Below are 25,582 nucleotides of genomic sequence, written 5' to 3' on the forward strand. Positions count from 1 at the left end.
CCTGTTCCTGTCAGAAGGGGGATTTTATTATAACTGCTGGGCTTCTCCATGTCTCAGAGGTGAAAGACAGTTGAAGAGTGGTAATAGCACAGAGAGGAGAGACGAATGCTGTCCTGTATCCTGAAAAAAGCAGACCTTGTGCTCTGGGAAAGTAAACATACCCTCTGTATTTCAAAGAATCAGAAATGGAAATTGTAGATGGGCTTTCTTTTTCTGAAAATATAATCTGGTTGGGATTGCTGGATTTTAGGGGTAAAACCTCTACATTTATTTCTTACAACTACAGAGCAGGAGATTTTGAGCCCTGATTACCTGGGTAGGTAGTTAGCTGTCTGCCGGAATGTGGTGTATCTCCATGCAAAGTTTGTGCACTTTTTCCCGTGTGTATTCCCTGGGGAATTTCAAAGTAGGGTGACTTTTCTGCATGTTCTGGTTTGGTTGATTGTTATTAACAGCTATCTTCTAGGCTCAAACCATGTAAAGTGCAGCCCGTCTCTGCCCTAAACACATAAAAACAGAGAACCCAAAGAATTGGGAAGAATGGTGCATTGTTTTATAATTTTTGTTCTAGTATATTAATTTTATTGTATATTATTATTTCCAGGCAATTTATTAATATCTACTGGCAGGTTTTGGATATGGGTAAAGTAGGTGACTTGTCTCTAATGAATGTTGGTTTAAAATTAAATGGAGGAGTTAAGAAAGTCCTTGGGGAGAAGCATTTCACAAATGAGGTTAAATTATCACATGTCAGTAAGCAGAGTTCAGTTTGTGAAAGAGAAAACAACAGAATGAACAAGGACTGTTGGAAAAAGTAGAAAGGTACAATTAAAATAAACTGAAAAGGAGCAATACTGGCAAGAGTGTGACGTTTCTCTGCTTTTAAAATGTCTTCTTGAATGTGGCAGCTTTACAAGCTAAAGTGAAGTTAATCTTTAAACATGCAACTGCACTGTTATCAGAAGGCTAATGCCATAGGACCATAATAGGACATCTCTTCATTTCTGAGGCATAACTTAAATATATCATTCCTCAGCATTACTTGAGTTTTCTTTGTCGTTTCCTTTTTTTTTTTTTTTGTCAACAGTATTCAAACAGGACTTTTTCTTGTCCCTCTGTGCAGTCTCCCACAGATTTACCTGTTCTAGGAAGAAAAACAGGAGATGCTGTTACTAAAGGCTGCTAAGTTGGGTTTACTTATCATTTCACAGATTTAGGCAGTCTTTTACATGCTGCACCTACCCACGGTGTTCAGCTATGTTCATCTGAAGTCACAGTCCCTGCAGTTCCACAGCTGGTGCTCATAAATCCATAACTGTACTCGAGAGTCCTACCTTTTCAGCCCTTACTCTTTGCTTTGGGGGCATGAGCTAGTGACTACTCATAGTGTCACTTCCCTGACCACAGACAGCCTGAAACTGTAGCTTCACAAAGTATGAACTGCCCAGTTATTCCAAATTAGATATTTGAGGTTTCCTGCCTTTCACAGAATCACAGAATCATTCAGGTTGGAAAAGACCTTCAAGATCGCCTAGTCCAGCCATTAACCTAACACTGACCGTTCTCAACTACACACCCTAAGTGCTATGTCAACCCGAAGCACTATGTCAACTCGAGGTTGCCTGGTCCCAGCAGTGTTAAGCTTTACAAGTAGTAAAACTCTATTAAATGGGATTAAATGTACCTCACTGAAATCCCATGTCGTTGCATCTTGTGGGTTTTTTTCTCTAAAGGCCAAGATGTGCTATGCAAAGTATGTTTCATAATTATTGTGTGTACTATTCAGAAGAGGGTAACTGCTTTTAGAAGAAGGTTCTGAGCTGTGCTGTCAGATACTTAAAGGACTTGAATTTCAAACCAGTGTTGGGGAGCACGGGATAATTTTCCTCACCTGTATTTTGTACAGTTAATTACTCTTGTAGGTAGAATTTCATCATCAGAATCATGAGGCTTATATCAGTGTTCTTTTCTAGCTGTGAGCCGTAGTTGTATAAGGGTTTGCAAAGGCAAGAAGGCTTGGATGTAGATGATGGATGGCGGCATAGTAAATCAGTGTTGCTGCAGAGTTTATAGGCTGTTGCTGCAGTATCAAGAGCTCATGCCATTGAACTTTGACATTTCAACTCTGGAATTTGCTGATGAAGAATGGACTGCCACAGAGCTAATCAGTTCATGGCTGATCTCCCTGTCTTTCTGAGACATTGTACACAGTTGTTAGTGTCTTTTAAAGCTGTTGTTTAATTTCAGATGTTGCTATTTATTAGAAGGGAACCTAAATCAGGTTCAGCTGTCTGAACACTTGAGTTCTTCAAATTCTAAAGAAAAATTGTAACTCAAGACAGTTTCTAATCCTTACACTTATTTGCACTAATCTCTTTAGTGTACTTTTCTCTTAGGCGTGAAGTGATTTTATAAACATGAATCCATTAACTGTAAATTACCACTATACTAAAACAGATTCCATGTCTCTGTGATAGATTGTGACTTTACTCAAAGGAGCAGTGTAAATATAATTTTGTCTCTAGTATGTAGACATACTTTCCTGTTGCCTAATTTAATAATCTTTATCCATGCTCAAGTTTGTGTAACAAAATGCTCATACAGAAATGAATTTTTATTAAGCTACATTGTTAAAGCATGCACACATCTATGTGACAGAAATATTAAAATTGCTGGCCTAAATCTGAAGCTGTTCTAAGTCCTGGTCAGAGAATGAGAAAAGAAACTGTCCTTTGAAGAGGTTCTTGTGCTTTTCTTATTTATGAGGCACCCAGAAGAAAGTTGTTCACCTCTCAGGGTAAGCTGAAGAGCCTCAGACCCCTAGAGAACATGCCACTGTGATGTGTCTGTCATGAATTGACTCTGGCTGGATGCCAAATGCCCACCAAAGCCACTCAATCACTCCCCTCCTCAGCTGGACAGGGAAGAGAAAATATAACGAATGGCTCATGGGTCGAGATAAGGACAAGATCACTTGGCAGTTACCATCGTGGGCACAAGAGACTTGACTTGGGGAAAATTTATGTATTTCCAATCAAATCAATATAGGATAATGAGAAATAAAAACTAAATCTTAAAACACTTTCCTCCCACTCCTCCCTGCTTCCTGGGCTCAACTTCCGATTTTCTTTACCTCCTCCCCCCAAGCGGCTCAGGGAGATGGGGAACGGGGTTTGCGGTCAGTTCATCATATGTTGTGTCTGCCACTCCTTCCTCCTCAGGGGGAGGACTCCTCACACTCTTCCCCTGCTCCAGTGTGGGGTCCCTCCCATGGGCAGTAGTTCTTCATGAATGTTCCAGAGTGGGTCCCTTCTGCAGGGTGCAGTCCTTCAGGAAAAGGCTTTTCCAGCGTGGGTCCCCCACAGGGTCACAAGTCCTGCCAGCAAACCTGCTCCAGCGTGGGCTCCTCTCTCCACAGGGCCACAGGTCCTGCTAGGAGCCTGCTCCAGCGTGGGCTACCCATGGGGTCACAGCCTCCTTTGGGCACATCCATGTGCTCCAGCGTGGGGTCCTCCACGGGTACAGGGCACAGCTGCCTCACCATGGGCTGCCCCACGGGCTGCAGGGGAATCTGCTCTGGCTCCTGAAGCACCTCCTGCCCCTCCTTCTGCACTGACTTGGGTGGCTGCAGAGCTGTTGCTCTCACATATTCTTACTCCTCTCTTCACCTGAAACTGCACAGGGTTTTTTCCCTCTTTTTTAAATATGTTATCCCAGGGTGCTACCACCATCGCTTATGGCTCGGTCTTGGCCAGTGGTGGGTCCATCTTGGAGCCAGCTGGCATTGGCTCTGTTGGACATGGGGGAAGCTTCTAGCAGCTTCTTACAGAAGCTGCCCCTGTATCCCCCCCCCAAACTACCAAAACCTTGCCACACAAAGCCAATATATTGCTCTTTACTGCCGTGGGGATTGGAACCGAAGCTGCTGGAATCTGCTATGGGCTATGGAAACAGCTACAGATAGGGGAGTACATTTACTGAATCCTTCTGCCCAGTGTAAAGGATTCAAAAGACAAACTAGTATATCTCCTCAGTTCTACCTGTGGTTCAGGGAAACCTTTTAAGTCAGGCATCTATTTACAATTATATATATATGATTAGGTATGTGCATAATTTAATGTATAAAAATATATATAAAATGGATAAATTACAGACCTCACAGTATCCTGTCTCCAACAGGGGCGAAAAGCAATGTCTAAAAATGACTATGAGACTAGTGAACACAAGAAGCCATACTTTCCTAGCTTTCTGCAATCTACTGCTCAGAATTTTCAGAAACTTGGTATTTAATACCAGCAGTGGACTTTTTACAAGAACATGTAGTGATAGGATGAGGGGTAACAGTTTTAAACTGAAAAAGGGCAGATTTAGATTAGATATAAGGAAGAAATTCTTCCCTGTGAGGGTGGTGAGACACTGGCACAGGTTGCCCAGAGCAGCTGTGGCTGCCCCCTCCCTGGCAGTGTTCAAGGCCAGGTTGGACGGGGCTTTGAGCAACCTGGGCTAGTGGAAGGTGTCCCTGCCCATGGCAGGGGGGTTGCAACTAGATGATCTTTAAGGTCCCTTCCAACACAAACTATTCTACGATTCTGTGATTTCTGTGCGCTGAATTTGTCTAGTTGCACCTTGAACCAATTGGTAACTTTTAGCACCCATAGCATTGTGTGTCAGGTTCCACATGCTAAATGCACAGTATAAAGGAGCACCTCCTTTTGCTAGTTTTGGACCAGTTATCTCCTAATTTGTTTACTGCTTTATTTTCTTCAATTTCCTTTGTAGGGAAGAGTTACAGGCTCTGCTTGTACATGTTCTTGGGAAAAAAAGGGAAAACAGGCAGTCATCAGTTCTTCCTTCAAGTGCTATTTAAAAACATGCCTATGTGTGGTCAAAATCAGAGAAGACATGACAGAAGGAAAATACACACTGCGGAAGCTCAATATTGCATTGCCAGATAGTTTTAAATATGTTCTGTCAGTTCATCATCATACGCTCTCTAGAGGGAAGGTGTGTGTGTATGTATGTGTGTAAATGAGGCTTTGCTCTTGCTTGGCTCCTGACCATTCTCTCAGCAGAGTAGCAGAGTAGCAGAGTTAATTAGTTGCCTTATGATGACTCAGAGATTTGAGCAAGAGACTGTGCATGAGCAGTCCTGGGGGCATGGAATCCCATTTGTGAACTGTAGACAGTGAGCAGATAGTAAAGGATTAAATGCTGAGAAAGTAACCTGGCCCTTCTGGACCCATAGGTATCAACCTGTTTTCTGTTTAGTAGTCACTAAAACCAGAGATGTAGTTGCTGTCAGGTTTTAATGGAGAGCAGCTGAGGGACTGCTATTACTTATTTAAATATGAATAATATGCCCAGTTGTGACATGGGCGACCACAAAACAGAGATTGATAGAAAAAGTCCACATGAAGTTACATTGTCTATTCTGCTTTTCACCTGCCTTCTAGATCATCTAACTAGTCACTTGGTCATCATCATAGGTAGATCATCTATCTCACTTGATGAGTGAATACAAAATGCTGGTTGAAAAAAACCCAACATATTTTGCATAATAGCTAATTGTTCTGACTAATATTGCTCACAATATAAATATAACATGAGCAAAAAAAGGGTGGTACAATGGGCGTAGGGAGAGCACAAGGAAACGATGAAGTCAAAGTAAGCAACTTGGTAGACATCTATGCTTGGTACCATAGATATGAAGTAGCATTAGTCTATAGATTTCCATATGCTTTGGGGGTGACTTTAACAACCACTGTCACCACAAGAATCAAGTCTCCCTCTCTCCTCACTCCCTGTCTCTGCTTCCTGGCCTCATACTATCTCCTACCATGGGCCAGCACAGGTGTTTGCATCTATAGGATAAACTGAGTTGGAGAGCTGGGCTTAGAGTAAGCATTTATTTTTTTTTCCTGAAATGTTATTTTTCATTTAGATAAGCTCCTTGATTGGGGTCTACCTGCAGATGCCCCAGTACTTACATCAGAATAACAAATAGCATGCTGTGAGAGGAGCAATGAGCAGCCACAGCAGAGCAGAGGGTTGGGAGTGTTTCTGCAAGAATGCACATGAAACAACATCCTGACCTAATTTACTAAGCAGTTAGCAAAACTGCTGCACTGTATAAATTATGGCAGTATAGGAATAAACCTGTTTAGTGGAATAAAATCCAACTGTAATCCATTTGAAGCTAAAAAAAAGAATTGTATTTGTCCCTCCATCTCTATGGGATCAACATTTTGTGTCACCAGATTTGATTTGGAAAGACGAACCACTGCACCTTGTCTGTAATTTATAGTTTGAAAGGCAGCTTCTCTTTAAGAATGTTTGAGTTTCCAACAGGGGAGTACCAAGATCAAGTTGCTTGTACATAATAGAAGTTTGCTTTGTTTGTATCCAGTTTTAGCATTGGTACAAGTATCCATGCTCTATTTTAAGTGCTTTTATTTATAACCAGTGGGACACAGCACTAAAGCACATAAATAACATTCCATAGAATACACATCCAACATACATAATAGCATAAAATTCCAGAGATCTAGATGAGAAGTGGGTTTTTCTTGTATTTGAACTTCTTATCACTCTGTTCCTAAGGAACTCTGAGAAAACGAGGGCTATCTTGTTGACATCTTCTACTTTATTACTAATGTAATAATGTTCTGTTTATTGAGGCATATTTGTCATAGACAGCCAGCTGTGTTTGTATAACAGCCATTATATTGATTGTGATCGTTCTAACAGGAGGAAGTTTTAGCTTCATTTTAAAAAGACATGACCTGTTAGCTTTAGTGATTTAGTTTACAATTCATCAAGAATAGTCTTATGATAGTAACAATGAAAGAATAGTAATAGAAGGAAGCGACATTAGTAGAGTTATGGAAATTAAGTCAGCATGGGGTTATGAAAGGCAGGTCCTGCCTGACAAACCTAATCTCTTTCTGTGACAGGGTGACCCGCTGGTTGGATGAGGGAAAGGCTGTGGATGTTGTTTATTTTGACTTTAGCAAGGCCTTTGACACCGTTTCTCACAGCATTCTCCTGGTGAAACTGGGTGCTCGTGGCTTGGATGGGCACACGCTTCTCTGGGTAAAAAACTGTCTGGATGGCCGGGCCCAAAGAGTTGTGGTGAACGGAGTTAAATCCAGTTGGCGGCCGGTCACAAGTGGTGTCCCCCAGGCTCGGTTTTGGGGCCACTCCTGTTTAACATCTTTATTGATGATCTAGAGGAGGGGATCGAGTGCACCCTCAGTCGGTTTGCAGATGACACCCAGTTGGGTGGGAGTGTTGATCTGCTCGAGGGTAGGGAGGCTCTGCAGAGAGACCTGGACAGGCTGGAGCCATGGGCTGAGGCCAACTGGGGGAGTTTCACTAAGGCCAAATGCTGGGGGCTGCCCTTGGGCCACAACAACCCCCAGCAGCGCTACAGGCTTGGGGAGGAGTGGCTGGAGAGCTGCCAGTCAGAGAAGGACCTGGGGGGTGATTGACAGCCAGCTGAACAGGAGCCAGCAGTGTGCCCAGGTGGCCAAGAAGGCCAATGGCATCCTGGCTTGTGTCAGCCATAGCGTGGCCAGCAGGGACAGGGAAGGGATCTGACCCCTGTACTGGGCACTGGTGAGGCCGCCCCTCGATTCCTGTGTTCAGTTTTGGGCCCCTCACTACAAAAAGGACATTGAATGACTCGAGCGTGTCCAGAGAAGGGCAATGGAGCTGGTGCAGGGTCTGGAGCACAGGTCGTACGAGGAGCGGCTGAGGGAACTGGGGCGGTTTAGTCTGGAGAAGAGGAGGCTGAGGGGAGACCTCATCGCCCTCTACAGCTCCCTGAAAGGAGGGTGCAGAGAGCTGGGGATGAGTCTCTTTAACCAAGTAACAAGCAATAGGACAAGAGGGAATGGCCTCAAGTTGTGCCAGGGAAGGTTTAGACTAGATATTAGGAAGCATTTCTTTCCAGAAGGGGTTGTTGGGCATTGGAATGGGCTGCCCAGGGAGGTGGTGGAGTCCCCATCCCTGGAGGTGTTTAAGAGTCGGGTCAACACAGTGCTGAGGGATGTGGTGTAGTTGAGAACAGTCAGCGCTATGTCAGCCCGACTCTTAAACACCCCCAGGGATGGGGACTCCACCACCTCTCTGGGCAGCCTATTCCAATGCCTAACAACCCTTAAAATGAACCAGATAGATCTTTTCAGTAGGCTCATATCTAGGTGAACAAATGGATCCTAAATTGCCACCTCTGATAATGTCTGATGTTGAATTTTTTGCTAACTGCAGTAGCTTATTAACACAGAAACACCAGTTATAATTAATGAAAGGGAAAGCCTGCTTGAGGCGGCCTCACCTAGCAATTGTTATCTACAGTAGTCTTCGTGATAGCAGCAACTATTATTAGTCATCTCATAATGAGGTGAGTGACAAAAGCCAGGAACTCACCAGAGATAGCGAGCATAGCAGACTGCTTGCATAGCACATATACTGTACAGTATTAATAGCTATGTGAAAGATGTAGCTTGAACTGGACAAGAAAGACTTGGCCAGAAGACTGAATTTCTGAAAGGGGAAATAGTTTCCTGCACTAACAGAAGGAACCTCAGAAAGAACCATCAACTGCAGTGACCAAGTTAGACACTGCCTGGTAACTGAGGAGTGAACAAGGCATAGGGCATTCAGTTTTGCAAAACATGCAAGCTCAGACAGACCTGTACAAATTGTTTAAGTCTCAACTCCAAAGGCATATAGATACCTCTGGAACTGCAGAGTGATTTACTTCATCTCAAAATGGCTATGCATAAGACTGTAGGAATAGATACAGAATTTAGCATATCCTTTGGAATACGCTGGAAATGGGATAGCTCTATAAACACATGGCAATGAAGATTCTGATGTACTTTAGGTATTCCATATAAGAAACACAAATTAACAAAGTAGCCAGCTGTTAAAATTATGTTAAAGTCATACTTTGTATTTCATTTGCTTCTAATGTCTTTTTTTTTTTTTTTTCCCCCCAGTCTTGTAGCTAAAATACTAGCTTTAATTTGAATTATTAAGACTTTTTTTGTCTTTGTCTTACTGTTGCTGAAACCAATAAGCTTCAGATGGTCTGTCTCCAGAGTGGTAAAGTGTGTAACAAAATTATGCAGTGACACCAAAAGGTACTTCCTGGAAAACATGTAAGGAACTGGAGCTATAAATTTTTTATTGACAAGTTGGGTATAGAGTGCCAGGCTTAGTAAGGAGTTCCCTCTGGTGGGTGCACACCAGTATTCTTTGCCACCTGCAAGAAACAGTCTGGAAACAAAATGCTTCAACCTCAGAATAGCGCACTGATCAAATAATCTGTGAAACTGGGCAATTACATCTAAAGTGTGTTTTAAAGGGTGAATTAATTCATCATTTTTTTAACAGTTGAGGAAGAATGTTTGAGCAGGCATGTATTAGATATAAAGGGAGTAGTTTTGCAGACATAGCTAGACACATTCTGAGCAAGATCAAGTACTGGGAAACAGCAATTCACTTTTTCAGTAATTCTAAAATAGACTTCAAATCTTGTATTTAAGGCTTATTGTCAAAAGTTTTCAGCAGCCAGCATGAAATTATGCCTGTGCTCAAGTACAACAGGATCTTCAGACCTACAAAACCCAGTTCCATGATAGTCTTCTAAAGCTTAAAATTACACTTATCCCCAAATAAAAGGATGATAAAAATAAAAAGCTGTCTTTTGACACTCCATACTAGGCAGTCTCAACCTGTTTCTTAGTGTTGTCTGTCCTGCCTTACCATCCTATGATGTTTAATCTGCTGTTTTCTTTGCCTTGCAGGTATGGTATATAACACATTCTGTGCTGGTAAAGCACTTCCTTCTCTCCTTTTTTATTCTTAGGAAAGAATCGAAATCCCTTTTCCCTATTTAAAAACTTCAAGTAATCAGAGTGCGCTAACCTTTTGTTTGTTGTTTCTGATAAGCCTCCTTTAATTAGGCTCAGTTACAGTTTTCCAGGTTGCCTTGCCTCCTTGGATGATTTTTCTCCAGACAGTTTTACTAATCATTTCCCTAAACTCTTCTATTTACTTGTCATTCCTGTTGCAATGGTGAGCTGCTGCTTCCTAAATAATAAATCACTGGTTTTACTGCTGGAATGAAAGAGCAGGGTAAAAATTAGGGGGAATGACAAATGAGAAGCCTGGGAAACAGTTTGCCCTATGTTGTGTGGTTTCTCTCCATCAGCCATTAAATAGCCACTGAACTACTTTCCAGGGGAGAGAGAAAACTTCTTTGCTATTTCCTGAAGAAAATGTTTGTTAGACCACTACCCTTCCAGGTTCACATCAACAGATGTGAACTTTCCACCAAGCTGTGGATGAGGAAATACTCTCTAAAATTAAATTGGTTTTAAGTGCTTCTGTACAAAAGCAGTTGCACAACATAATCAGCTTGGAGAAAACACTTCTCAGCAGTATGTAAACAAAAAGCTGTGACAGTCCAGGTCTCAGAAGTGCCTCCAGGGCAGTCCCAGAAGACACATCAGTTCAAGTAACAGTCTTAAAGGTGACATATTTCATACTTGGTGTTAGATGTGCATCTTCTGATAAAAAAACACCACATGAGTAGAAATACTCCTACTTGTACCTTTCAAGTGCTGCAAAATGAAAAACTTAAGGGATGTTCATTACAAGATTTTCTCACTTCTGATGCATTTGCGGTCATTGAGTATTTGGAAATTTTTTTGTAAATGTCCTCAGCTGGTTTTGGCTTGTTACTTACAGAGCGCTTCAGTTCTAGCCCACTAATAATTTAGCACGAGCTTCTAAGTGTTGTGGGGGAACAGTGGATCCTTATACCAATGTGGATATTATTAAGAGGCGTTTCCCATTATAACTAAATAGATCAAGGAATGATCAAAAATCATTCCAGTTAGAAAACACCAGAAAAAGAAGGCCACCTTGCTACCTGTAAAAGATAAACATTTCTCTGATGCTGTATGGGTGCTGGCCCCACAATCACCCCTGTGTACCCTGTGCTACACTCAGACTGGGGGACAGTAACAACCAGTGCCCTGACTCAGTGTCCAGGCCTGTGCAATGGACCTGTATCAACACTCAACACTTAGCATGCCTTCAGTTTGTACAGGCTCTGATTTCAACGATCAGATTCGAACCAGGGAGTTGTCCTGGTCTGTCGTTTGTTACTGGTTTGCTGAGGGAGACATATCTTGTGAGAGCTGCATACATGTGCTTTGTAGTAGTAAAGCATGTGGGACTATCATCAGCTTTAGTGTCTGACTGATAATGGAGAACTGCAGAAGCAGGAGGACTGAATAATATGGTCTGAGGGGTTTGTCTTCTCTCATGAGATAGATAAGTGCCTGTTAATAATTTGCAGCATCAAATTGTAGATCGTAGGGCTAGGAGAGACATGGACATCTTAACCAATTTCTCTCCACCAAGAAAAGTCAGCTGTTCATTCCTACCACTTTCTATCATATCTGTTCTTCAAGATCTCTGGTGATGGAAAACCTGTTTTTTTCAGATATTTGTTTCTGGACATTCACTGTCTTTACATTTAGAACGTTAATCTTATATTCCTTTCTACAGCCTATCACTTTCTGTCCTGTAGCATGGCATTGCATAGAGATTCAGAACACGTGTCTGTCTAAGCCCACATCCTATCTCTTATTGGACTGAATATATATTATTTAATTTTATACACGTTACTATATATATTTTTATATATCAATATATAATTTTATAAAAGATATGTCTTGCAAATTATATGTATTATTATGTTATGTATTACATATATTGTATTTTTTATATAGATAAAGAAGAGTAGAAGAATAGAACATCCAAATAATCCTCTTTCCTTTGAAGTATTTTCTCACCATCAAGTTTTAGGAACTTTGGAGCCACAGGTTGCCTACAGATCCCAGACCTGAATGGAGACAAATTATTCCCTTCCTTTTACACCATTGCTTTGAACACTATCTTCCTTCCAGTCTTGTCTAGATTAAGCAAAACCTACTTGTACTTTATTTCATATCTTCCAGACCTTTGATCAGCTGTGTAGTTATTCTCTAGGCTAACTGCAGTTGGTCTGTGTTGTTTTCCAAGCACAGGGCCTGTGTCACCACAAGTTTGTGTAACATCAATATTATTTCATACCTACCCCTTCCAAACTAACCTATGCTATTCCCATCTTTTAATGTGTGCTTGCTTATTCCTACTTCAGTGCAAACCCTTTTACTTCTTGTTTTTGAATTGCATAGCATTTATTTCAGATCACTTCTTGTCAGACCCAATCAAAATGCTAGCCTTGCTTTCCTCCCATTTTCAATTTCTCTCAGACTATGTTTCTGCAAATGTAAAACATGGAGTTTCTGTTCCATCATCCATCACATTTAATGAATATATTAAATAATACCAAATCTAAGACAGATTATCTGAGCAAATTTTCTTTATAACCTTTGATAGATAACTACAATTTTCCGACCAACTGTGCTCCCTCTTCATAATTTCATTCAGCCTCTTTGCTTAGACTAGCATGTGTGACAGCAGTAAAGTCTTACCTGTAACATATATCTGGGTCCTACCTCATTCACATGGCTTCTTATTCTGTCACAGAAGGAAATTGATTGTTTTAAGATCATTTATTTTTGGGTATTCTTCGGTGTTGATGGTCTTATTTGGTATTAATCTGGTATTACTTCTTATCTGATCTCCTAGATAATTGTGAATTATTAACTAACAACAGCATATGAGAATTAAATTTGAAAATGACTGATTTAGTTTACATTGACTTTTTACATGTCCCTTTTTACATGTCCCTTTAAGTTTTCTGGATGTTCACCCACAGGGGTGATTTAAAGGTGGTTGCTAATGGTTTCAACATTGTTTCAGGTAACTACTTCCTCCATATACTTTCTCTGAGAGTATTTATCTCTATGGCTTTAATATTTTTACAGATTTATAAAATGGATGCTGTCAGCAGTCTCAGCGCCCTATTTTTCTCACCATGCTTCCAACCTATAGATTTACATTGCTGGCAGTATACATGAATACACATTTATTTTCTCTTCAGAATAACTACAAGCATTATGTCTGGTTTTTCATTAATATACACTAATAAGGGACTTCAGTGTCATGTCTCTTACTAAAGTATGATCATGGAGACAGAAGCATAATTAGATTTTGAGTTTGTACGTTCTAATTTCCTAAGAAGTTGTATAATCTTCTTCCAGAGGTAATAAACTTTTGAAAGAAGCCAAACCTCAAGTTTAAATGAGTTAACAGTACTCTTACACAGTAAGTTTAGAGTATAATAAACCCTTTTACATGAGTAAAGGAAAAAGAGGAGGAGGCTGTGCTGTGACTATGCAGGCTTGTTCAGCCTCTAGCAGCTATTGCAGACTCTCCTAAAAAGCTTTTTACTTCAGATTATAATGCTGTGAATGCTCACAGTTGTTTCCCATGCCCAAACCTTCTCAGCTCCACAACTCTGTAATGAAAGTCTGTGTCCTCAAAGGATGTTGAGGATTGAAATCAGATCTCTTTCAGCACAATTCTTTCAGTTCATAAATCAGAGACTGTCTAACACCTGATTAAGGAAATTCAGCTAAGGCAGGAGACTTCTCTCTGGCTCACAGAGGAATCCGTAATGCCTAAATGATTTCTTGGATGTAAATGCACCAGAGGGATAGCCAAAGATGTACATTTTGCCACAAAATGGTTGCTAAACTTTGTAATGACACATGGGTTTACTGTGTAGTTTAGGAAGGTGTGCTTGAGCAGGTTTTTGTTAAAGTGGCAGATAAAACGTCATGGACATAGCAGGAACTGAGATGAACTTGATTTAGCTCAGCAAAATGAAGGTTGAGAGGGGATATGTTTGCTGTGTGTTCGTGTGTTGCAGGTAGCCATTGTCAGGGGAAGGGGCTACTCAATTTGAAATACAATTCTGGTTCCTAAACAAAAACAAATATAAATTGGCCATTATTAAATTTAGGCTGAAAATCAGATTAATATTTCTAATTACTAAACCAATCAAATCCTGGATTAGTCTTTCAGTGGGATTAGTGAGAGAAAATAAAATTCCAGCAAGACAACAATTTCCTTTAAGCTGGAGTCTGATATTTTAGTGGGAATTGTTTGAGATGGTATCTGTAATCGTAAGGGGCTTAACTGAATTATTTCTGTGGCCTGTGTTCCTACTAAACTATATACGTTAAAGGAGGCCTTAATCTCACCCAATCATCTAGGATTCTTTTGTAAGCAATAGAAAAATATAGGTGCTCCATATGAAAATTTATGCTATCCTAAAATAAATATTAAAGGTAAACAGGTCTCTCCTTTATCTATGGAGTAGGTCAAGATGAATAATTTATACTTGAACCCTACTGTTCTCATGGTAGAAGTGAGATGAGTAGAATACCACGCTACATAATTCACAAAATCAACCTTATTGTGCTTGAAGTGCAAAATACAGTGGCAACTGTGACCCCTGCTGCTCTCTTACATTTAATTTCTTAGTTTGTAGAATGCCTTCCTGTAACATGGTATCCAAAATGATGACCATATTCCAGGCTTGGCCATTCTGACTCTGAAGTAATAAGTAGTAATAAGTAGGGTCATTTAGGCCACATTTTCCCCCAAAGTGCATTAATAATCTGTTGCAACTAACAGTTATTCAGTAGTCTGGGAAGGTTGAGGTTTCAAGTGGCTTTAAGACTTATGTGGCCAGAATCAGTGCCAATAGGTGCTAACATGGGCATCTTTTTGATAAAGAATGGACTGAAAAGACCTTAATAATGGTGAAATAAATGTAAGAACATCAGAACATAACAACAGGACTGAACATACTCTTCTGGATCGTCAAATTCTTTTTCCTGCTCTTGGAGGCAATCAAGTGTCTTATACTCTTCTTAACAAACTCCTGAATTAATATTTACTGTGTGTGTCTAATTAAGTCGGAATAATAACTTAGGGCAGTTTGCTTTCTGTGTTACAGTTAAACATATTTATAGTCTTGTGCTGAAAGAACCAGTTTTAATTACAGACCTCTAACTTTAATTAACTGTAATTGCAAATGGGCAAATCAGGAAATTTATTTTGTACATATATATTGATACAGGAAAATGGATTACACTGACATTCGAGAGCTCTGCATCAGACCCATGCAGTAGTCCAGCAAACAATACAAAAGTGTTCTATTTCATTCTGTAATAAATTCTACTCCAGAAGATGAGCTACTCTCTAGGGAATGTATGTACTTAATCTCTCATTTAAGCAATGGTTTTCTTCCAAATACAGGCAAGGAAAGAGGAAATGCTACTGGACAAACAAGCCAATTCTAAGTATTCCTCACTAGCAGTGATTTCTCTCTGTTTTGTAAATCATACTGAATGTATTGCTGGAATAGAAATTGAATCGGTTTCTATTATTTGAAAAATGAAAGAGAAAGTGATTAATGAACTGCAGTTTTTGGCTGGTTAACTGAAGTTGTTAACATCTCAGGAAAAAATAGTGACTGTGATCCTGCTGAAGGGTTTGTTTCCTTGTATAAGAATCAAATGCTAGCAAAATAATTTTATACTGGATTCGTTTTTCAGGGTTCATAAAGATATGTATTTTAAATCAATTATATTGTTATTGACACAATTTAAACAAGATCTGGATCTACACTGAATGCATCTTTATTTTTTTAAGAAGTTTTTAAAAATACTATGTTTTTAATGGGCTGAATTTATTGTCTGTTCAAATAACTTCAGCATAAATTATTTAAATGATGTTTAGCAGTAAATGATTGCTGCACAGATCGTGAAGAAGCAGTTCAAGATAGATACAGAATTTGCCAACATGCTGCTAAATAGGATAGTTTCTCCATTTCAGATTATTGTGCTATTGCATTTCAGTGATTAGTTTGTTCAAATCTGAGAAGCCCATGGGGAGCTAAGAAAGCTGTAAAACCTGTTTCCTATGAATAAAAGTCCTCCAGTTGCTATGCTCTTCAAAAGGTGATAGAGCGCAGCCTTGCAGTGACACCTACCTGCTCCCTCTGTACCCTTGGATGCAAGGTTGCAGAATTGTCTGTCTGGTTGGCTTAATTGTAGCCCAGGTCAGTCTTCCTTGAATGTAGGTAATGCTTTACTCTGCTGGGGACCTTGAATTCTGGGGACAGACCTTCCTGGTGAAAATTGAGGCAAAGAAAGCACTGAGTATCTGAGTCTCACCTGTGTCCTTGGTCACTGAGTCCACCAGTCTGTTGAACAGTGGGGCCACATGGATTTCTTTAGTCTTCCTTTTTCTTCTAGTGTACTTTTGGAAGACAGTTTCTGCTGGCCTTCACACCCTTTGCTACCTTTAACTTGAGATGAACTTTAGTCTTCCTAACTCCATCTTTGCATGCATATGTATTGTCTCAATGTTTCTGCCAAAAGTGAGAGTCAAAAGGATAAGAATAAGCAGTAGAGATGTGTTATTGAGTTGAGAAAATGTGGGGAATTTAGGCTATTTATGTAAGGCTAACATAAACATAACACAGCTTATGTTGTGTTAATGATGCTAACCATTCCATGTGTGAATCTAGAAGGACATGGAGTTCCTGCTCTGGATTCTGGTCTCATGGTGTCTGTTTGCCTTTACTGACTGTAGGAGTTGGAGAGATTAACCTCACTAAACTGAACTTAGACTTTGTGAACACTTCCCACGATATGTAGGAGATGCAGCATGGCTTTTTGGCTAGTAGATACTAGCAGGAGGAGCTTTCACGTACACAGTTGCAGCACATATGGAAGGAATGGGAGAGAAACTGATGGAGTAAGGATTGAGGGAGACAGACCCATAGTACCAATTGGAGCAAAACAACAAATATTTCTTAAAACATGGTGGTTTGGGTCTTCAGGATGAATTAAGTGAAATAAGGTAGAGGGAGCGTAGATGCTCTGAGGATTTCTGAGGTAAGAGATACTGCAGTGAGTTTTGTTGGAAGATGGTGATCACATCTTAAAGTCTGAAGAGGCTATGGAGAGGGAAATTGCAGTAGCTATGATGAGAGTTAGCAGAATTACAGATAAGGACACTTGTGGCAGCTGATATGCTGACAAATTTGTGTTAATTCAAGTCTTTCAAAGCCTTTCCTATGCTAAATGTATGTCCTTGTTTTGGCTGGGATAGAACTAATTTTTTTTTTTTTTCATTCTTAGTAGCTAGAATAGTCTGTGTTTTGGATTCAGTATGGGATTTGGTATGAGAAGAATGTTGATAATGCATTGCTGGATTTAGTTGTTGCTGAGAAATCAAGGACTTTTCAACTTCCCATGTCCTGCAAGCGTGCAGGTACACGAGAAGCTGGAGGGGAGCATAGTCAGAGCAACAGACCCCAGTTGGCCAATGGAATATTCCATATCATATAACATCATTCTCAGTATATAGATGAGGGTTGATCAGGAAGGTCACTCTCACTTCCACGATTGCAGTTTGGGGATTCTTGCTTGTCTGGGATTGGTAGCTGGGACAGGGAAGGGATCTGACCCCTGTACTCGGCACTGGTGAGGCTGCACCTCGATTCCTGTGTTCAGTTTTGGGCCCCTCACTACAAAAAGGACATTGAATGACTCGAGCGTGTCCAGAGAAGGGCAACGGAGCTGGTGCAGGGTCTGGAGCACAGGTCGTACGAGGAGCGGCTGAGGGAACTGGGGGGGTTTAGTCTGGAGAAGAGGAGGCTGAGGGGAGACCTCATCGCCCTCTACAGCTCCCTGAAAGGAGGGTGCAGAGAGCTGGGGATGAGTCTCTTTAACCAAGCAGTAAGTGATAGGACAAGAGGGAATGGCCTCAAGTTGTGCCAGGGAAGGTTTAACTAAATGTCAGGAAGCATTTCTTTCCAGAAGAGGTTGTTGGGCATTGGAATGGGCTGCCCAGGGAGGTGGTGGAGTCCCCATCCCTGGAGGTGTTCAGGAGTAGGGTCGATTTAGAGCTTAAGGATATGCTGTAGGTGGGAACTGTGCTAGGCAAACAGTTGGACTAGATGATCTCCAGGGTCCTTTCCAACCTAGATGATTCTGGGATTCTGTGAACGGGCTGGACATCAGTCAGCAGGTGGTGAGCAATCACACTATGCATTAGTTGTTTGTATTTTCTATTATTACCATTATTATTATAATAATTATTTTATTTCAATTATTAAATTGTTTTTATCTCAACCTGTGAGTCTCCTTACCTTTACCCCTCTAATGCTCTTCCCCATTACCCAGGGCGAGGGAGAGTGAGTGAGCGGCTGTGTGGTATTTGGCTGCTGACTGGTTTTAAACCACCACAGTGTTAGAAGTAGATTAAAGATCAGTACCTGATAGACACTGGTTACTTTACTCATTGCCTGCTTCTACTGCCAGCTGAGTAAGCTGCAAAGTTCGCACTGACAAAATATTGGCACCTATAATGTCTTTTATTTAGCAGAGTATACAGCTATGGAAGGGCCTTAATACTGCATAGCATTAGAACTGATCAGGATATAATAGTATTTTTTACTTTACTTTCATTAATTGGACTGGGAACTTGAACCTACATGATGTGATTAACCTGATATAGGACATATCCTGATACAGCATTTCAGATGGAGTTCTCTGACTCCGTAGCAAACACTGAAAAGAAGTACCATTTGTTTGAATAATAAAACTTGCATTCTGTTATTGTGATAGTGCTTATATTTGACATCAACAAAATTTAAAGAGAAACTGAGAAACTGATACTCAGAAGAAATCTGATTGGAAGAGTTTATTCAAGTCAAGAGCTAAATTACAGGGTGGCTTCTCAGATAGAGGTGGATGTTCTCACCCTTTGCTGCCCAAACTTGCTTAGCCCTGTGGAATCCAAACAACATTATATCTTCAGTTGTGGAAGAACTAGTAAGATGAAACTCAAGTCAAATATAAGTCAAGTAATAGGTTGACTATATAATATCAAAGCAATCTAAATGATGCAAGCACAGTTATAACTACATGTGACTATTACCTATAATAATTAGTTTAATTATTTGATATTTTGTAATAAATACTTATTCCAAATTGTTAGTATAGAAACATTTCCTGTTCTTTCAAATAACACAAAATATTTAAATGCCAGCAGGGCAATATTTAGTTCTATGTGTAAATTCATTTTGAAAGCAAACTTTTTTATTAGTAATAAATACAAATCCTGTGAACTGTGGAAGTGTAGCTCAGAAAAAAAGCTATATGCTCTTTATTCTAGTTTTCCTGTATATAGGTGTTAAATCTTATAAGTTTGATGTATTTTTCTAAACTGAAAAAAAAATCTCAAAAGTGTTTCTTTTTAAAGTAATCACTTTAATGTCACCTTTCTTATCTGCAAATGCTGGTTTTGACCAAATCACGCTTTATTCTTCCTGTTTGTTTAGGGCTGCCTCCTATGAGGTGAACCTCCTATAATTTTACTAGGTTCTTGCATTAATACACTCAACTATAGAATAGAAAATGTGCAAATCAGTATGCATCAAAGAAACAATACAATCATTCATTGAAAGTGCAGGAGAAGAAAAGAATAATTAGAAAAACATTTATATATCTTACTGACAACTGTCCAACCCAGATATACTTGTTTTTCTAAATATCTGCTAGGAAAGAGTAGCAATTTACAGTTCAATGAACTCCTGTGACATCACATTTGTAGAAAGTCTTAAAAGCTGTATGGTCAAACTTTCTGTATCCATTTTTTATAAATTTGTTCTCTTACATTAGAGGAACTTTAATTTTTATCAGTTAAGCTCTAAAACCAAAATATGTTTAATTAAATTTATTAGAACCATACAAGTACAAGGTGCATAGCTACACTATGTATTCTTTGGTTTTACTTTAGCTTTAGTTTATTTCACTATAAAAGTGTATTTTTTCCAAGCATTGCACAATTTGGATATGTAAAGGCAATGGTGAATGACAGTTAGTTCTGATCAAGTTGGTCAAGATCAACTAAACATTTTTTCTCAAAATTTTATCATCAATACACAGCTGCTTTTTACAGGAAGCTGTAAACCTTAAGAAACATATAGCCTGATTAAAACCCTTGACGGTAGGATTAACTTAATTGTGGGTATTTAAGTGAAAGCTGGGAACTTGTCTCCCTGTGGTCTTGCTATGGTCATCTCTTAAGAATTAATCAGTGCATAAATCTTAAAACTCAGTAGGTTTTAAAATTTTCCCTTTCTTTTATTTGTCATTTTTTCCCCCTTATCTTGTCTTAACTTTCTTCTCTTTCCTGTCTCCCAGCTGATTTTCACCTTACTTCACACTCTCATAGTCCATGTTTGAAGAAACATGTTACAGTCGTTTAAGGTATAACTTTTAAAACTAGGGAGTCTGGCATTCTGCTTTCTGTGCTGTGATCGCTCCTTTCTACCATTTCATCCCTGTTCCAATTTAGCACGCACATTTCTAGTAAAACACTTGTAGGTGTATCGAAAGACTGGCTTCTATTTAATGAATTTCAGGTTTTGGCACCAGTATTGTCACCAGTGCCAGTAACATTTTCATTCTTTCAGTTTCCGAGTTTTCTATGAAACCTCTCCAAAGGCTGTCTTTTCAACAAATATAAATATTTTTTTTAATTTAAAATGTCTGGAAAGATGCATGGAAAAATTGCAACCAGGCATATAACATATTCACTTATAAGACATTAACATATATCCATGCTCTCTCATATGCTTTGAACCCACTTGAGGAGTAGAAGAGAATGCGATCTAACTTTATTCCACATCTTGAAAAGATAGACATAGTCTAAACTTGCCATTGTAGCACAATATTATTACTGTCTGCATATTGAACAATGTTACAGTGGCTTATTTTTATACATTCCACATTCCTACCTGTGATTATTTTTGCAAAAAAACCTGTTCTTTTGAATATAAGACTTGGGCAATTTGAATTATTTCCAGTGCTGCAGAGGACTATATCTCTGGAACCAAGAGGCAAGAGGTGAAAAGGAAATTTGTACTAAAGTTAAATATAAATAATCTAGAAGAAATAATATCTTGTAATGTTACTTTTTGTGAAGATGTTTTGAGTCACAAAGGACTCATTTTTTTTACTGTCATTTAAATACTTAACTTTATATTCATTAGTAAGTACTTAGTGAATAAAATATTGCTCGTGGTTATTATTTTGTGGAAAATACTGAAAAGAGTAAAGTGTGTTTGAGCATACGTATGTAAAGAATCATTAAGCTACCATTCAAAAAGAAAAAAGATGAAATTGTGAATATTATGTAGTTTTGCAGAGTAGTTCTAGGAGAGAAAATTATTTGCAATTGAATTTCTGTTGAGGACTGGGATCTTATTTGACTGAAACAATAGAGTCATGAATTAGATTTTCTTCTTGTTAAAGAGAATGTAGCATATTCTGTAGCATTCCTCAGCAAACTTAGCTTTGATATGGATCAATTTAGGCTTAATAATTAAATAATTATTAAGTAATTAATAATTAATATAAGAGGTGAGGAATGGCTGAGGGTTTCAATAGAAGTAGAAGAATGGATAACAGTTCAGAGCTATCATGAAGCAAGAATTGGCAGGATTCTGGCAAGCCACTAAGTGGATGAATAAATAGGATATCAAGGTTAAAAACTGTGATAAAGAAAAGGATGGTGGAGATGGGAAATAGCAGATGTCATACAATGTAGCTGATAACGCTTTTACCATGTAGAGATTCACTTTGTGACTGAGCATTCAATTATAGATGTCAGAAAAACAACAGCAGGGCGAAGAGGAGAAACCAGATCCAAAATGTAAGTTAGATAGTTGCTGAAGTAGTGATGGGGGTAAGAATAATAAGAGCAAGTGAAGTCAGCCTGCCTACTTTTCTGAGGCAGAAGGGAATTTAGAGAGTTTCCATGTTTGTGTGCCCTGCTGTCCCGTGCACTCCCTCTCCCCTTATCCCGTGACTGCTGACTCCTTTCACACTGTGACTTGTCTTTACTCTGAGCTGTGACTGAGCACCAACATAGACCAAGTAAAGAGCTTGGGTGAATGGCATCCTGAGGGGGTGGTGGGCCACCTGAGGTCATCTAGGCTCAGTGTGGTGTCACTGGGACAACTCCTACCAGCTGAGTGGATGTGGGCTATTCTCAGTGCCTTGTGCTGCTGATACCAGCTGCCTCTGTGGATTGAGGCAGTCATTGCATGCCATCACTATCCTCTAGGTCATCTTTGTATTTAAAATATAGATTTGAACAATAGACTTGAGATCTGATGTTCTTTTTTTTAATACCCAGCTGTTCCAGTGAAGTTCTTCAAAATATCTGCTAGATCTAGCAAAGGTGTCAGAAGGTTCTACATTGATCCAGAGAAAACGTAGTTTTGCTCTTGAAGCAATTCTCTCACTAAGCTGAATGTTCTCTGTTGGAAATACTCTTGTAACCAGAAAGTGAAATCTTAGCATGTAAAAATGTTATAATAAATGTTTCTTTTTTCTAGATTAAAATAGGAAGCAGAGTTTTCATGAAGTGACCGTACATATCAGAGGGATGTGTGGGATACCAAATGATGATAAGAAGTTTGGATAGAAGAGTGCTGGACAAACAGATGGTTTTCTGTGAAAACCTGAGAAAGAACCTTACCTTTAAAACTGTTATTCTACTTATGTAACATGAAGCACAGCCCAACTTCACTAAAAATTACGTAAAAGCTGTGGAGGACCAAATAGGGAAAAAAGTGTAATCTTAAATGATGATTGACTAGGGCTTTTTCTTCTTCTTGAAGTATAAAATGTAGCTGGTTACTGATTCCAGGGCTGTGCAGCAACAGTGGTTACAAAGTGCATCAAAGTCAGAGTTTGTGGTCTCCTTGCTGCCTTAAAAATATACATCAGATAAATGCTTAAAATATTTTTATGAATTAATATTTAAAATGGATATGCCCTTTCATAGAACAGAACTAATAATTTCCCTATTTCCACACAGCCGAGGCAACGAGAATAGACTAGCACTACGACGACAGACCATTCTCCGGGAGAAGGGGAGGAGGCAGGCCAGTCGAGGGCCAGCGTATATGTTTAATGACCACTCAACAAGTCTTTCTCTTGAGGAGGAGCGCTTTTTGGATGCAGCAGAATATGGAAATATTCCAGTGGTTCGCAAAATGCTGGAAGAATGTCCCTCACTCAATGTGAACTGTGTGGACTATATGGGGCAGAACGCTTTGCAGCTGGCAGTTGCCAATGAGCACCTGGAGATCACAGAACTTCTGCTGAAGAAGGAGAACCTCTCTCGGGTTGGGGATGCCTTGCTTTTGGCTATTAGCAAAGGTTATGTTCGGATAGTGGAAGCTATCCTAAACCACCCTGCATTTGCTGAAGGCAAGAGGCTTGCATTGAGCCCTAGCCAGTCGGAGCTCCAGCACGATGACTTCTATGCGTACGATGAAGATGGCACACGGTTTTCCCATGATGTTACACCGATCATTCTGGCTGCACACTGCCATGAATATGAGATTGTCCACACCCTGCTGAGAAAAGGAGCTCGGATCGATAGGCCACATGACTATTTCTGCAAGTGCAGTGAATGCAATCAGAAGCAAAAGCATGACTCTTTCAGCCATTCTAGATCCAGAATCAATGCCTACAAAGGTCTGGCCAGCCCTGCTTATCTGTCTTTGTCCAGTGAAGACCCTGTAATGACTGCCTTAGAGCTCAGCAATGAGCTGGCTGTGCTTGCCAACATTGAAAAAGAGTTTAAGGTGAGTAGAGACACAGAATTGCCAAGTAGGTCTTTCTCCCATTCCTTGAGCAGTAAGAGATCAGCATCATCTTCATAAATCAGCAGGATAATGTGGGAAAATATGTAAATGTTTAATGAATGGAAGATTTAAATCTTCGGGAATGTCTTAACTGTTCTGTGCTGATTGTGATTCATGCTGCTTATGTAGCATGTGCCAGTGAAGTAATTTTCTACTTCCTATCAGGCAGGATGGTAAAGGAGGCCCTTCAAAGCCATGGGGGAAGCTGGCTTAGGATGTGGGGAAAGAGGAGGATAAAGTGGTACAGTTTGGTCATTTATGCAAGACAAATTGTATGTTTCTATGAAACCCTCATGCATTGTCATTATTTTCTCGTAGTTGGACTGAAATCTTTCTCACTCCTCTCAGTGTTTTGCATTTATTCACAAAAAGGACTCTAAACAATATCCTTCTTTTCCTATTTTAATGTGCTACTTTTCTCTGGTGTATCTACTCACCTCTTCCTCTTTTTACTTATTTGTACTTAGTTATATATGAACATTGTGAAGTTAAAGTCTTTTTCCGTGTTGTATAGAATTTTTAATGTTTCACAAATGAATGATTAAAAAAAAAAAAAAAGTTGAGACCCAGGGATTCAAGGCCCCTAAGATCCTTGAAGCATGACTGGTTTGTTTTGTTTTTTTTTTTTATGTAGATACAATGGTGCACAACCTACAAAAATATTTACCACAGTTTATTTATGTTAAGATAGTAAGAATGTAAGCTTTTTGCTCTCAGTAAATGCAAAGGCAGGTCTTGTGCAAATATTGACAGTGTTAATTATGACCTAGGTTAGCTAAAATCCTTTGGACTGGGTTTACCTCATGGGAAAGCATGTGCTAATATATGACATTGCTGTGATAGAAGAAGATATGTAGACTTTGCTATCAGGAGAGCAGATTCCCTCCAAAGCAGTAATAGAATCATTTCCAACATTGTGTTAGGAATGGTTTGAAGTTGCCATGATCAGTGTTTAATGTTAATCTTCTTAGCAGCGGCACAGTTCTCAAGGCTGTGAACCTGTCTCTGCTCAGCCAACCTGAGCTGAGGTGCTGCAATTCTGAGTTAATTACTTGTGACTTGTGCTCATAGGTGTATCTTTGTGGCACCAATCTCTTGTAAGAAGCTGAAATATTTATTGGAGAGCCAAAAGAAGGCAAAGGAATGTGTAAGGAGATCTTAAGAGCAGCAGCTAAACAGCTGGAATAGGAGCAGAGGAAGATTTTTATTTTAAATCAATAAGACAAAATGCTGAGAAGAGCATTTCAGCTTAATGCAGACAATGAACATCTGTCCCATGAAGTTCCTGGCGGAAATTCTTAGGACTTCAGTGGACTGAGATTTTATCCACTGCTTTAATGTATAGTTCAGAGAAGAGTGTTTAAACCACACTCTTGTTTCTTTCTCTTTAGCAGCTGCTGAAGATGTGAACAAAAGGACTTGATTGGCTTAAAGGGGAGTAAATTTAGAACAGAACAGAAAAACATTTTTCATACACCATAAATGTAGCCTGTTAAGTTCACAGCTCTGTTGAGATAAATAGCATGTCTCATTTGTAGGGGCTGTATAGCTCCATTTACCACAGTTGGAGTGACACAAACTAAAATTATTATAAAGATAAATAAAATCATCATCTGAACAGTCAGCAAGAAGTCTCCTTCAGATGTATGCTGCAGTACACAACCGGTGAGATGAACTGGGACCACAGTATTTGTCCGTGGTGCCACCAGGGCAGGGAATGGAGCACATGGGTGAGAAAAGGTGGGCTGGTTCAGAGCAGGCTTCTGCAGCCTGCCCAGGAGCACCATGAGTGTAACC

The 25,582-nt window shown here is 39.6% G+C and overlaps 1 protein-coding gene across 2 annotated transcripts in view; it reads left to right on the forward strand.

Moving 5' to 3' along the window:
- TRPC6 (transient receptor potential cation channel subfamily C member 6) overlaps positions 1–25,582 on the forward strand; it is a 111,787-nt gene that overhangs the window by 47,622 nt on the left and 38,583 nt on the right. For both annotated transcript variants that reach the window (XM_074916664.1, XM_074916675.1), the window contains exon 2: positions 22,951–23,725. In XM_074916664.1, coding sequence (XP_074772765.1) covers positions 22,951–23,725 — 775 coding nt within the window. The remainder of the gene's footprint in view (positions 1–22,950; positions 23,726–25,582) is intronic.

The sequence above is a fragment of the Athene noctua genome, chromosome 1 (genome assembly GCF_965140245.1).
Source record: "Athene noctua chromosome 1, bAthNoc1.hap1.1, whole genome shotgun sequence".
NCBI classification, from domain to species: domain Eukaryota; kingdom Metazoa; phylum Chordata; class Aves; order Strigiformes; family Strigidae; genus Athene; species Athene noctua.